Source organism: Macrobrachium rosenbergii, chromosome 11 (assembly GCF_040412425.1).
Source record: "Macrobrachium rosenbergii isolate ZJJX-2024 chromosome 11, ASM4041242v1, whole genome shotgun sequence".
Classification (NCBI taxonomy): Eukaryota; Metazoa; Arthropoda; class Malacostraca; order Decapoda; family Palaemonidae; genus Macrobrachium; species Macrobrachium rosenbergii.
In genome coordinates, this window is record NC_089751.1 from 11,613,874 (window position 1) to 11,629,590 (window position 15,717).

General features: G+C 37.9%; 1 protein-coding gene across 1 annotated transcript in view; it reads right to left on the reverse strand.

Moving 5' to 3' along the window:
- Naa35 (N-alpha-acetyltransferase 35) overlaps positions 1-15,717 on the reverse strand; it is a 57,924-nt gene that overhangs the window by 18,134 nt on the left and 24,073 nt on the right. Inside the window, 3 exon segments of the mRNA XM_067111198.1 lie at positions 3,119-3,310; positions 5,956-6,137; positions 6,375-6,582. Coding sequence (XP_066967299.1) covers positions 3,119-3,310; positions 5,956-6,137; positions 6,375-6,582 — 582 coding nt within the window.

The window sequence follows — 15,717 nt, forward strand, 5'->3', positions numbered from 1 at the left end:
TATCGAGACCATCCAGTCGCCCGGTTGAAGAGATGCTAACACCGACTCTGTCGTTTCCATCGAAAAATTTCGTCTTCTTTACGAAAAACGTTCAATGCGCTCACGTCTAGAACCGGCCTCCAACCTCCCGACGCCTTTGAAACTAAAAAGAGACGGTTGTAAAACACCGGAGAGCATGGGGTCGGCACTAATTCGATGGCTTGTTTCCTTAGTAGTGCTTCTACTTCTTCTCGAAGGGCGCAAAACTTCTGAGTCGTTGGAGTATGCTGGAAAAACGACTGGAGCGTCCGATAGAGGGGGCTTTTGTTGGAATGGGATGGAGTACCCCTCTCGGATCACCTGTAAGGTCCAAGGATCTTGAGTGACCTTTTGCCAGGCTTCCGAGAACGACTGGAGTCTGGCACCTACTGCTATGTGGAGGACAGCACACTCATTTCTTTTGTTGAAAATTGAAAGGTCGAGTAGAAGATTTTCCTTTCCCACGAAACTTGGAAAAGGGCCGAGAAGCAGACTTGCCCCTGAACGTCTTGGAAGTGTCCGAAAACACCGAAGTTTTGGTGGAAGTAGCTACCGGAGTAGTCTTCTTTGGCTTCTTTGCTGACTGAGCCAACAGGTCCTGTGTTGCTTTTTGTGTGAGAGCTTCAGCAGTCTCTCGAACTAATTCCTTCGGGAACAAGTGGTCCTTCGACAAAGGGGCAAAGAGGAGAGCAGACCTCTGGCTGTGGGAAACACCCTTCGCCAAAAAAGAGCACCAGAGTTGTCGTTTCTTCAGAACTCCGGTTGCAAAAACCGGAGTTAGCTCCAAGGCACAATCGCATACCCCCTTGTCTATGCAGTCGACTACTGCAAGTGAAATCCGTCGACTGCATCCGAAAATCCGAATTCTTTGACTTTCCTAGCCAGAGCCGCCACTGACCAATCAAGGAAACTGATGACCTCCACAACAGCGAAAATACTCTTGAGAAGATGATCCAACTCTGACTGCGTGAAAAGATCTTCGCTGATTGAAGAGCTGTGTGACGACTTGAATCCACTAGACTGGAGAAGTCCCCTTGAGCGGAGGCAGACACACCCAAGAAAAACGTTCTCCAGTCTCGTACCACATGCGGCTCGATGAGCCAATCTGGAGGGTGGAAGACAAAACATACTCTTGCCTTGCTCTCTCTTGTCTGAGAGCCAGGAATTAATTTTCTTGATAGCCTTCTTGGCCGAAATCGCCAAAACTAGGCGTGTAAAAGGAGCTGGATCCGAGGCGTTATCCCTCTTAAACTGCGATCTGGGAGAAGCCGGTCGAAGGCTTAAAAGAGTCCCCAAAGTTCTCCACGAAAAACTTGAGTAACTCCTTATAACCCAAGATTTCTCCTTGATTCCTGGAAAGTCCTCTTCTATTTCTACATCTTCTTCGATTTCTTCGTCTACAGAAGACACAGGAGACAATTGGTGTACAGGAACAGTTTCCTGACGAAAAGTAGGTCGCGCGGAATCTAAAGTCTTACAACCATGCCGATGTGGCGCCGAATCCGTCAAGTGTGGCGCCACGCCAAGCTGAAGTGGCGCTACGCCATGCTGAAGTGGCGTTTCGCCAACCGAACGTGGCGAATCCGGAGCCAGAGAAGAATGCTGAAGCGCCTGGTTGAGCCTCTTCATTGGTGCATGCGAAGTGGGAGGCTCTTGAGTCAAGACTTGTGGCGCATTCGAAGGAAGTGTCTCCGCAACAGGTGCTCCCGAAGCAGCACGAGCGCCACAAAAGAACTGAATAAGATCCGTCAATTTGTCCGTAACTTGAGCGACAAAACGGGGATCTTGTTGACCGGTAGTAGGAGGAGGCACTATCTGCGATGAGGCTGGACGAGATGTAGATGCTACTGGAACGGACACACGCTTATTACGGGCAATAGTACGCGTAGGTTCCTTCCGACGAGGGGGCTGATCTACTGAAGAGGAGGAGGAAAAAGGTTCAGGATCCTCCCAGAAGCTACAGCCCGCATGCGGATCCGTCAACGATCTTTTCTTCGGAATCGCTGCAGGAGAGACGGCGCGAGACCTCTTGAGAGGGCGAGAAGAATGCTTGAAGCGCCCACTTCGAGGAGGAGTCAACGAATCATCACCACTAGAAGACACATCCCCAGCAGCGCCTTTTCTATGGCGTGCGGAAGCATCCTGGGAATGCACAACAGGAATACTTGAGGGGGTGACTGCTCGGGAGCAAGCCCCACTCGCCTCCTTTCGGTTTTCGACATGCCCTCTCCCTGAACCAGGGAGTCCGACAGAGGTCTAGACCTGGGAGAACGAGTGGGCCGAACAGACACCTCCTCCACTAACACTTCACTTCGAGGAGCCAATTTTTCAATGGCTTGGCCCATTGTCTGGATGGCTGAAAGCACAGCTGAAAATTTAGTGTCCATCTGGACTTTTAACTCTGACACGGTGATAGGATTGGGATCAACAGGGTCGGACAAAGGAGAGTTAATGGGAGAGGGGTTAACAGATTGAATTACCTGCCCTACAGACTTAGCAGATGATGACCTCTGACAGAACACTAGAAGCTTTCTCCTAACTCTGTCCTTTTCTAACTTCCGTAGATATTTCTCTAAGGCTGACCATTCATCCGTTGTTAGATGCATACATTCCTCACATGTATTCTCTGAATTACAAAATTTACCCCTACATGAAGAGCAAACTGAATGGGGGTCGATAGCCGCCTTAGGCAAACGAGTCCTACAGCCTAAAGCACAATATCTATACTGGGAACAAGAATCAGACATATTGTACAAAGAATTAATTCCGACCACAAATTGCAAAGCGCTAGCTAGCAAAAAACCACAAAGAAATACTTAAGTATAAATTGCAGACAAAAAATTCAACCACAAAACGAGACCGTGTTACCGGTCTCTCGGCAGAAAACTTAATGGGTTCTAGAACATTGTTGGGATAGTTCCTTGTTACCTATAGAGGGCGCTGGTAGAGGGATCACCTAGGTGTTTTTAGCGCTAGCGCGAAATTTAAAATTCTGCCGCGCGTCAGAGACGACAGCTATATGTAACTACCAGGTAAGTCCTATAAGTAAAAACATAAATTTTCTAGTGTTTAAAATGATCAGACCTAAATGTTCTCCTACCTGTACATTATTCATGACAGGAGCTTTTGGCAAAAGTGCTGGAGGGCATATGAATCCACGGGCTGCTTCACGTAATGCTTCAGCCATACCCTGTCCACCCCACAATTTGTCTCCACCACCTAAGTATAAGACTTGAGCTAGGGATCGTGATAACACACATGGTCGACTTTCTGAGAAGTGTTCAATGAACTCCTAAAAAAATAATAGAAATGTTAGTGTTAAAATGCACAATATTCATGTGTAGGAAAAGAAAGCCATTGGTCTAATAGAAACAGCTATTGTTCACAGAAGCCCAAACAGTACTTATGGTGTGTACAGGCAGTCCTAGGTTATTGGCGGGGTTCCGTTTCTGAGGGTGTGATGATAACCAAAAATCACTGCTAACCAAAAATCGGCGATTTTCGGGGGTTATTGGCACCGAAAAGCTCCGATTTTCGGTTATCGGCGCCTCTGTTAGGTATATATCAGTGCCAATACCCAATTATCGGCGCCGATAAGCGGAAATTGGCGATTTTCGGCGCCAAAAATTACCGATTTCCATTGCTAGACAAGTGCCATAAAACCGGATCACTGTTAACCGAGCCCGCCGTTAACCGGGGACTGCCTGTAAACAGAATAAATCACATTCACTATGCATAATAAAAAAATCTTATGTATTTTCCCCGAGAACATCACATATCTGACATGGCTGATATGTGTTTACTAAAAATCATATTAGTAAATGTTAAAATCTATTACCTTATAATCATGTTATATGAACTGATTACCATTACAATAAGAAAATATTCAAGTATTGTTTTATATTGTACTTGCTTAAAGTTTCAAAAAATGTCGAACAAAATGTACCCATTATTAGACATACATTTAACATCTGACAATATACATTTAATGACAAAATCATGGGGATCAGCTGTGCATCACCAGCTGATACTCAATACAGATGACAGGTCACAAAGGATGAGCTGAGTTAATATGTAATATTTCCTCTCGATGTGACCTATTTCTTCATACCTAAATGTTTGCTTAAGGCTAATATATTATGGAAAGGAAATAAAAAGTACCATGAATGCACTGCAGTCTCAATTGAAACCCATAGTCAATGTTAACTTTTCATTAACACAACAACCTTCTGCACTCAGTATCTTTGCTTTTCTTTGGTATACATACATTTAAATCTCTGCCTCTCACTGTCACCTGTCATGGTCCATTTGACTGATCTTTCATATACATTTCTTCTATTGCAGCGATATTCCCAAAAATACCGATCAAGTTTTAATTGTACAATGGTGTACATGGAATATTGACTCTCTTGTATAATATTATTTATATACTATTTGTCTCCTTAGCTTTTTACCTGCCAAATTTTAAAACAATTATGCAATGCATACAATTCTGAAGAAATGGTGGCGAGATAAGACAAAACAGAGTAAGAATACTGTGTTAGAAGTGGGATGGTTAAATGAAAGAATAAGTACGATTAAATTACCTTAAGAAAGAAGCTAATACATGCAATTTATGTGTGATTACCAGAATAAGGAGGACCGTAAGAATAGAATTGGGAATTTTGGGAAAAGGTTATCAGCTGCAGTAAATAAGGAGCCAAAGTCTGAAGTGATACTTATATGTTCTTGTAGGACAGGAACTGGCAATTGGTTCTGAGTACAATGGAAGGATATAGTTAGGGGGGCAAAAAAAAAAAAAAAGGGGAGCAGCAGTACTGAAATTCTGCTGACAGAAAGGACTAAACTTTCTAAACACAATAATCAAGAAAGCCAAAGGATGCTAAAAACATTTAAGAATGGGAATGGTGAAACACACTGATTTTCTTATGATAAGAAGTTTGGAAGGCATCAAAGATAAGGATTACACAGTCATGCTACGTGAGGTATCCATAACCTAACACAATACCTTGAGATGATTTGGAACTAGAAAATGCAGAACTCAAAAGCAGGCCTCAAGAATATGTCAGCAAATACTGCATCTAAAAGTGGGTGGTGGGAACTACTATGGAAGTAATAGTAAATAAGCGGTGTGGCATGCAGGACAAGATAAAGATGAAGAGAAATAATGTGATGGAATCATGATTCAAAAGAGGTAATTGAAGAGTAGAGAAGAGCCTTCAAACTATGGCAGAGGACAGACAGGGAAGAGGTTAGATATGTAGAGACTACAGGTAGATGAGGAATGAGGTTAACAAACAAGAAGAGTTGGGGTGAATGGAATCAAAATCTGAACATGAAACTGAAGTTATAAATTTTAAAAACAAAAATGAGGAACAGCATCAGCTGAAGCATACTTGACAGTTGTGTTTTAAAACGGAGATAGTTACATAGGCTGGTCAAAGGTGGTTTAAAAAGAAAAGCTGGATGGAATTCTGCAAATATATGAGTAATAAATGATTTAAGATACTGTTCTAACAATACACAGCAGTTTATAGATGGATCAATACTAACTCTCACATATGCCAGAAAATGAACCATCAAATCTGAAAATTCCTCTCACCACACTCTGATGGAGACTAGGAGTCATTTTATATCAACTGAAACCATAGACTTGAAAACAAAAAGGAGAAATGGTAATTTTAATAAAGCGTATGGGAAGTACGATATAAAGGTTAGCAGATACAAAGCACAGAAAGTGAGTGTAGAGAAATGTGTGAAAACACTAGACACTGTATATATGTCATCATGTACCTCACGACAAAAATAGATTTGTTGGTGTGATAGTGGTTTGCTATACTCTTTTTCAAAATCTGGTTCTATTGATCTTATGGGTAGTCAAGGTAAAATACTTCCAGAGACACATGGTAATTTTGCATAAAAACATAAATTACTAACCAATGCTGCATGAAAACTGGTACAGTGAGTAATTTTGGTGATGTGACGAAGGCGACCAACCATCTCTTCCAAGTAATTCATGGCTTCTTTTCTTGTTCGTAATCTTGTGTATCTAGGAAATGTCGGAGGCAGAAGACGCTGATTTACCAAAGGTTCGAAGCCCATAATAACTGGATAGTCTACTGTGAAAAGTTGAAAGTAATTTTGTGAGACACTGCAATAAAAAACTCAAGTACCTGAAGTGTCTGTAAAAACTGCATTTAATATATTATACTACAAAAACAATTATTAAGAAATTTCCAATAAACTATCGAAGCTACAAAGTTAATCAAAAGTAATATTCTTTTCCTGAAAGAGTTCCTTATTATGCATACCAAAATATCATTGTATCTAATACAGTATGTAACTATACGTATTACCTTTATTTCCATCGTCATCTTTAGGTGGCTTTGGTCTTAGGCCACGGCCTATTGTATTCTGCATAATACAGACAAGCTCTGTACATGATGCTAAACATCTTTCAGCCTCTGGAATTGATGCCTGTTCTCTTCTCATAAGAGCTGCAAGTGCTGCATAAAACAGACGCATAAACCGGATTCGAGAAAACAATGCTACCGCATCTTCATGCTGTAAAATAAAGAAAAACAATTTGATTCACTGAAATCTCAATATTGTACTAAAGCAATATAGAAACACAATAAGAATTCTATAGTAAAATCTCATCTACATGTTGAAAAGTACATCCAGAAATTTATACTACAGAACTGCTGACCACTGATACTGTAGGCCAATGTTTTATCAACTCAACCACAGAGGATAATGCATTGTTGTTTACTTCGCTTGTTGGTTGTTCATATACGCAAGGAGGAGGTTACTGTTATCAGCCACTACCTTCTGAAAATGCCAGTTCATAAAGGGTGAAAGACTGTTTTCGCCCTGAGGTAGCTTATCCAGACCAATTAACAAATACATATACAGTATTCTTAAAGACCAGTCTTAAGTATACAGTTGACCCCTGGTATTTGTGGGGGATAGGGACCACAACCACCCATAATAAGCCGAAATCCCTGATAAGTTGGAAACCCACTCTAAAAATGCTTATAATTGCCCATTTTAATAGTTCAAACGCCAAAGACCCCTCTAAAAATGCTTAAAGCTACCTATTTTAATCATTCAAACACCAAATATACCTTAAACCATCATCCTAAAACACTTTAATATAATTTCAAAGTCATTTCACAATATTACCCTTAAAAATATACGGCTTATAGCTACATGTGAACACTCCTACAACTGATACTCTTACCAAGGTGAAAACTAATCAAGTTACCCCTATACAGTATTCAGGCATGTACATTTCCTTTCATTAAGTAGTACTCAAGCCTTACTGTTTTCAGTTAATGTAGATAGGGGTGACATTGGTAAATTAAGTACTGTATCTAAATACAGTATTTAATTATTATTATTAAAATAGTTTAACCAGACCACTGAGCTGACCATCAGCTCTCATAGGGCTGGCCCGAAGGATTAGGATGGAATGACAAGTCTAGGCTAGAAGCCTAGCACTGGGACCTAATAGGTCACTTGTCAATGATGATAAACGAAAATGAAAATAAAATTAAAAGCTGTAAAAAAACATACGCTTTCATACTGGAACACACTCACACAATAAATACATTTAAACTCATGCTTCCATACATACTCACTAAAAAGGTATATTAAAATTTAAAATAAATTAAGTAAAATCATAAAATTTACTTGTTTTAAAATTCATTATACTGATTGATTGTTTTTTCTTATATTTTTCCAATTAATTTGCAGCTTCTCATGAACATTAAAATGGGTGCTATTGAGAACGTTGAAGATTCTGACAAAATTTCTTCTATCGGTCTATTTCCAAAATTTGATAGTCGCTGCGTTATATTTTGGACATTCACACAGTATATGCTTAACTGTTATCAGCACATTGCAATCTGGGCATTTGGGAAGAGGGCCACATGGACTGTTCATTAAGTGTCCATGTGTCAAACGAGTATGGCCTATTCAAGACGTGTCAGAATTACTTGTGCTTGTCTCTCTCTTTGATATGACGAATTCCATTTTCCAACACTGGATTTTATCTGTTTTAATTTATTATTTTCAGGTTCTTCGTTCCATATATTTTGCCATTTTTTTACAATGACTGTTTTTATATATTTTGTATAGTCACTGATAGGGATGTCTACATTTGTTCTTGTCATGTGGACCGCTTCTTTAGCTGCTTTATCAGCCTCTTCATTTCCCTTAATCCCTACATGGGCAGGGATCCAACATATTTCAATATTTTTTCCCTTATTATACAATTTATGGATTGAGAACTTTATATGTTGTACAATATTATTTTTGGGATTATAGCTTTGAATAGCTTCTATAGCACTTCTGGAGTCGCTATAAATTACAAAATTATTATATGAGACTTCTCTAATTATTTTTATGGCCGATACTATTGCACATAACTCAGCTGTAAATACAGAGGCTTTGTCTGGGAAGGAGAACTGATACGTTTTGTTTTGGGATACCGCAGCATATCCCACTCCGTATTGTGATTTAGATCCGTCAGTGTATATTGCGTAATGTGGACCTTTTCGGATTATATGCTCTACTGCATGTTGTCTTTGGTATTCTGGAGTATATGAATTATTTTTTGATAAATATTTCAAGTGTGTACAAATTCTCGTTTTATTCATTGTCCAAGGAGGAGGCAATTTTAACATTACAGGCAATTGTATATACATATTTAGTGACTCTAACAATCTTCTAGCCCTAATTGGGAAAGAAGGTGGATGATTGTTTATAAACACATCTCTTAATCCAAATAATTTTTTGGTTGGAGAATCATTTGTCTGAATTCTCAGAGCACTCTTCATCGTTACTAGCTCTCTATGGAGAGACAGAGGTAGTTCACCACATTCAACTTGTAAAGAAGATGTTGGTGATGATCGAAAAGCTCCTGAACATATTCTAAGACCCTCATTATGAATTGGGTCTACCGTTTTCAGCGTTGCGTCTGATGCCGAGCCATATATTTCACTTCCATAATCAACGATAGACAGCACTGTTGCTTTATACAATAAAGTAAGGGTATGCCTATCGGCTCCCCAAGTAGTGTTCGACAGTTTTTAATTAGGTTTAATGCTCTTTTTACATTTTGATTTCATGTATGTTATGTGGGCTTTCCAGTTCATGTGAGCATCAAATACTAATCCTAAAAATTTTGCTGTTTGGCCAATTGGTATACTATGGTTTCTGATTTTTAAGTCTATTTCTTCTCCTTTTTCCATTTTTTTGTTTTTATAAAACATGATTGCTTGGGTTTTATCTATGGAAAATTTAAAGCCTACAGATAAAGCCCATTCATCTATTTTTACTATGCTTTTATTAATGATTCGTTCTGCATGTTTTATTCGAGATGCTGAATAATATATGGCAAAATCATCCATATACAAGTTACTTTTAATACCAGTAGGTAAATTTTTACTGATATCATTAATTGCTAACGTAAACAGTGTGCCACTAAGGACGCTTCCCTGTGGAACACCATTTTCTAGAGGAAATGTTCTAGACAGAACATCATCAATTCTCACCTGAAAACTGCGATTTGTCAAAAAGTTTTGTATAAACCTAGGTAAATGTCCACAGATGTTGTTGTTTTGTAAAGTTTTTAATATAGCATACCTCCATGTAGTGTCATATGCTTTTTCAATGTCAAAAAAGACAGCTACAGTAATTTGTTTTCGTTCAAAACCTCTTCGTATATGGTCTTCTAAGTTACAGAGAGAATCTAATGTAGACCTGTTACACTGTGACCCAAACTGAGTGGGAGTTAAAATTTTATTTTCTCGTATGTGTGCCATGTTAGTCGAGCATTTACCATTTTTCTCTAGTAATTTGCACATACAACTTGTTAAAGAAATTGGTCTGTAATTGCTTACATTACTGGGATCTTTTCCAGGTTTGGGGATTGGAATAATTATAGCTTTACGCCATTCATCAGGAAATAAATTTCTAAGCCATAAGTGGTTATAAAACTCTAACAAGTATGTCTTTGCCAAAGGTGCTAAATGGCATATCATTTCAAAACAAATATTGTCACCTCCAGGGGCAGATTTATTGCTGTTCAACAGAGCAAATTCTAGCTCTTCCATACTAAATTTCCTATTATAATATATATCTTCTACTGTTTCAAAATTTATTGTTATTAATTCTATATTATTTTTCTTTGTGCGGAAATGCTCATCTAAATTTTTGTTGCTACTTACTTTTGCTAAATTTTCACCTATTACATTACTAATTTCTTTAGGATCAAGTATTTTTTTCCCATCTTTTATTATGGCATGTCTAGGTGGTTTAACATGGGTACCATTTATTTTCCTGAATTTTTCCCATATTTTTTGTATGGGAGTATTTTTAGAGAGCTCTGATACATATTTTTTCCATGAAATGATTCTTCCCTGTATTACTTCTCTTTTAAACTTTGCAGATATTTTATTATACAGAGGTTTTAATGTATCAATTTCTAATAATAATATAGTCAGTTTTTGTAAGGTTCCTTCTAATATTGGTAACGTTTTGTTTAATTTACTGAATTTTCTATTCAAATTATTTAGTCGTCTTCCAATTTGGTGTTTTATTTTTATTAATTCTGTTAGTTTTTCAGACCACCATGGGACTTTGTGTTTTGTCGGATGAGATTTGGATTTTGGTATTGCTTTATCAGCAGCATTTGTAATGAAATCAACAAGAAATTCATTAGTTTCATTATGGTCTTTCAAATATTCAAATGGTGGGATATTCCTGGTGTGGAATTCATATTGTTCCCAATCTGCTTTATAAATGTTATATCGAGGGGCATGTTTGGTGGGGTTATTTTGTAATAAAGAAATTAATATGGGGAAATGATCACTTGTATGCAAGTCATCTACTGTATTCCAGTCCAATCTGTCTACTATGTCTGCTGTACATAGAGTTAGGTCAATTGAGGAATATGTTCCATGTGTTTTAGAAAAATATGTGCTGATTTCGTCATCATTTATACAGCACATGTCATATGAATCTATGAATTCCTCTATTTTAATTCCTGCTCTATTTGATTCTGTACAATTACAGTCCCACATTGGGTTGTGGGCATTAAAATCACCTACTATTAACGTTGGTTCCTTAGTATTATTAGGTAATTCTTTGATTTTGTCAACGTCATAATTTTTATTAGGTTGATTGTACAAATTATGAATTACATAATTATCGTTTTTTATTCGTATTCTAATACTCGACGTTTGCAGATCAGTAAATTTTACAGGTACTTTGTCATAACATACTTTGTTATGTACATATATAGCAGTACCTAAATTTCCCTCTTCCTCTCTTGATGCAGATGCTAAGGTATATTTACCTATCGTTAATATTGTTTTGTTGACATGTTGCAAACATAATATCATTGGTTCATATTCTTTTAATAACCGTTGTATTTCTCCTAGGTGTAATCTGGTCTGTAGACCATTTACGTTCCATTGTATAATATAACTATTGAAAATATTTTTTATAAGCGGTCGGTTTTACTCTCTTTTTGTATTATCAATTTGGAATTTTTCTAACAATTTACTCACGACATTCATCTGTTTTCCTTATAATAGACTAAGTGCTCAATGCACATGCACCCTTTTTCATGGTTACTCAAATCTGTGGTTTCTTTTTCTATATTTCATAAAATTTCTTATAATGTTTGTTAAACCATCTTTTGTTATGCTTTTGTTGTTATTGCATAATTCAATGAAACAATCATTACATCCACAAGTATTATCATGTGTATTTCTCTTTTCATTTGCTCTTGTTCCAATTATTGGAGAAGGAGTAATCTCTTCTCCTTGACATAATCATTATCATCTATGGTATGATTCTCTTTCACTTCTTCAGTGTTCTCGACATTTGCCTTCATAGGTTCTATTATTATTTTAGGAGATAAAGGTATATTCTTAGCTTGTTTTTGTTTTTGTTCCTTTTTCATCTCCTTTATCTTTGGTTTAACTGATGTTTCTCTAATAATAGTTGGTTTCTTCGTTTTGGGTGGTGTTCTCTCCAAAGGCCTTTTTTATCTTTAATTTCCTGTCTATCTCTACCCTCTTCTGTCACTTTAGTAGCAGCATCCTCCTGTGTTTCTATCTGCATTAATATTTCAAATGAATTGGACAAAATATTATCCATCTCATTTGTACCTGTTTCTTTATTTTTTACAATTTTATTTCTTATTTCTAAATTATTAATTTTTTCTTGAGATTTACTTTTCTGTGCTCTGTTATTTCTATCTGTTTCCGTTTTTGCTTCATTTTTTGCTCTTGTTATTGAGGAATATGAATGTTTCTTAGATGGATCTTGCATTCCTCTCACTTTTAATTCCAATTTAGCCTCTCTGATAGACATCCCTGTTCGTTCTTGCAACATTTTCAACTCTGTATTGTATATGTAGTACACACACTCCTTGGACCTAGCATGATGATCCTGTCCACAGTTTACACATTTGGGTTCACTACATTTCCATTGTGTGGCATGTTCGTTAGATCCACAATAAGCACATACAGGTTCATTTCGACAGTTTTTTTTGTGTGTCCATACTTACTACAATTTTGACATTGTAGCGGTTTGGGAACATAAGGTCTCAATTCTCTATTTTGACCCAAAATTTTTATTTTTTGAGGTAACTCTTGACCCTCAAATTTTATTTTTGCAATTCTTAATGCTTTATTATTTTGTTTACTTGGTATTATATATACCTCACAGTCTTGGATTTTGGTATATCTCATTTTAAGAGAGTCCAACAGTATATTTTTGTCAACTGGTTCGTCATTATTTTCAGGAAGTACAATAGTACCCTGAATGCTGTTCATAGTGTCATGCTTCTTTACTTTTACATTTATATTGTCAACACTTTTTATTGACAGATAGTCCTCAGACTGGTTTTTGGTTGTGGCTTCTATAAGCCACGTCTTCATTTTTATCTGTCTAAACGACATTTCTGTCGTTGAGTGTCTTTTTAATAAGAAGTTTTCTAACTTTAGGGCTGATATTTGCTGTTCTGTTTCCATGGTTAGAAACCTTGACCAACTTCCACTCCCAAAGAGGGAGTCGAAGTGAGTCAAGGTTGGGTCAAGACGATATTTACTTTTTTTTTTATTTGTTGTGTACTGGAGCATAAGGTTCCAGTGTGATTATATTTGGATTCTTTATTGTTTTTTCCAAAGAAAGGTTGTTACAAGAGGTTCCATCGGTCGTCATCTGTGCCGAGTCACTACCATCAAAGGGCCCAGGGGTACTCAAATCTTTATTTTCACTTTGCATAAAGATTTGAGGGAGGAGAAAAAAAAAAAAACTGAAAACCTTAAAAAGATATCATCAGCCTTTCATGGAGTTCATTCCTCCACTAATGGCACAAGTGAGAACCGACTCCCAAATGTCCGCATCCCTACCCTACCCCAAAGGGGATGGCACAACATGATTAGAGTGGCTCAAGTGTAAGCCAACCCGCTTGATAGGACTGAGAGCATTACTAGAATACAATCATCCCCACCCTAATCACATTATGGGCAAACCGGACAGAATGCCGAGAGTCCTATTCCCAGAACTAGACCCCCCTGGAATCCGTGGTCCAGTCCCGTAGAATAGTTCCGCCTGAAAACTCAGGTCCGAACATTATCGGGCAGTTGATGGTCCTGCCACGGTTCTCACTATTTAGCTTCGGATATAAACCCAATCCCAGCTATGATACCTTTTCCTATTTACCAGGTCCAAGAAATTTGTACGAAAGTGAAAATATCCACGCCATTTAAATCGAAAGGTTTGTAGGTGATCCGTCAGGGCCCGGGCTCTTATTCTTCGTAAGAACGAAGAAGAAAAGCCAGGGCCCCTTACCCCCTCACCACGTGAAGGAACCTACTTCGAGGGGAATACAGTATTTAAATATTCATTGAAAAAAATATAAGAAATAGTAAGTTGAAGAGTACGTAAATCATACAGGTACTCACCAGTGATGAGTGTTGACTGCAGATGATGATGATGAATTAGCTGTGCAGTCCGATAAATGACTATGAAGATATGACTGTACAGCAAAGCAGAGGAGTTACATCTCCTCTGGGGGTGTCTCTTCCCCTTCTTTAAGTACTTCTTCAGGGGCTTTGGGAGGCTTTGGAGGGTCCATCTTCATGGTGATAAGCAGCTGCTGTTGTTGCTACTTCATGCTGACAAGGAAGTTTCTATAGGGTGCCCAAATCCCATCAAGGGCCTTTTAAAAGTCTATGGAGTATTCCAGATTAGGATCCCATGTCTCAAGCCTTCTCCGGCATCTCCTTGATCATCCTGGTTAGTCGGGACAGATGTTCCAAAGACAGAACTTCGTCCTCTGCTCGTCCCCTGAACCTGGCGTGTCATGACCTTCCTTTGACACTTAGGCTCTTTGCCAGAAGCCTTAAAAGGAGCAGAGCATTTAGGAAGCATCTTGGGGCACATTTGCACAGATTAACACTGCGAACAAAGACGCAGAAAGTATGCAGATACACAGTGAAACACTCACAGAGTCGAAGGATACCTGCTAGGTCATTTGCGCACGTATACAGTACAGTACAGGGAAGTGCACATAACAACACTGATATTTTGCGCATTGTGTACTGCAAATACTGTACATTTTACTGATATTTTGCTGTGTTGTAAGATGATTTTGAAATGATAATAAAGTGTTTTAGGATGATAGCAGAGCATATCTAAAATATGTGGGTATTTTGTAGAACGATGGAACTACAGCTGTGCCTCTGAACGAAATGTTAGGTTAACATGTACATACGTATGCACACACTCAATCAATGGCATCATGAACTTCTTGGAGTTTTAGTTTTGTATTTTCATGTTTATGATATAATAATTCGTATTTCATTAAGAGGATATGAACAGTACTGAGAGAGAGAGAGAGAGAGAGAGAGAGAGAGAGAGAGAGAGAGAGAGAGAGAGAGAGAGAGAGAGAGAGAGAGAATATTCTAGCCATCCTGTTTTCTTTTTACAGTTGATAGGGGAAACTTTGGGAATTCAGACATGGAGTTAAGTACTTTACCTAAATATTTAAATATGCATTGAAAAAAAAAACTTTATTGATATTTTGCTGTGCTTACATTAATATTAATATTTGAAAAGTAGTAAATCTTTTTTTTACCATAAAAAATGTAGTAAAAAAAAATACCATGAAAAAACAGGTTTTGATGTAGGAAAAACCTATTTTTGGTAGTCACAGTTGAGTCCTCAACTTGTTACCCCTCATGGTGTGCCAGCACTGCATGTCAGTAGGTGGTATGGTTAGTCATGACCCCATAAGCTCTACAACAGAAAACCAGGGGTCTTCCTAACAGGTGAGTATGCTGACTACTGCTGGGGAAGATACAAAAAGATTGCAACCACACCCGCGTACTTAGGTAAGTCACTACAGAACTTCACCCTAAAAATGCAAGTTCTTGTTTAGTTTCTCGTTTCTTGTTACCAAAACCTCAAAAGGTTTTTTAGAATAAGGAATGGGGCTTGAAACTTGTGGCTTGACCTCGGACCATAAATGGGTTGTTTGGGATTAAAATTTTGAGAGATTAAGCCTTTTGTCACCTCTCAGTTTCTTTTGTAAAGCTCCTTGAGGACAAAACAAGCGACTAGACTGTCAAAGAACAGGTTTTGACATAGGAAAAACCTATTTTTGGTAGTCGC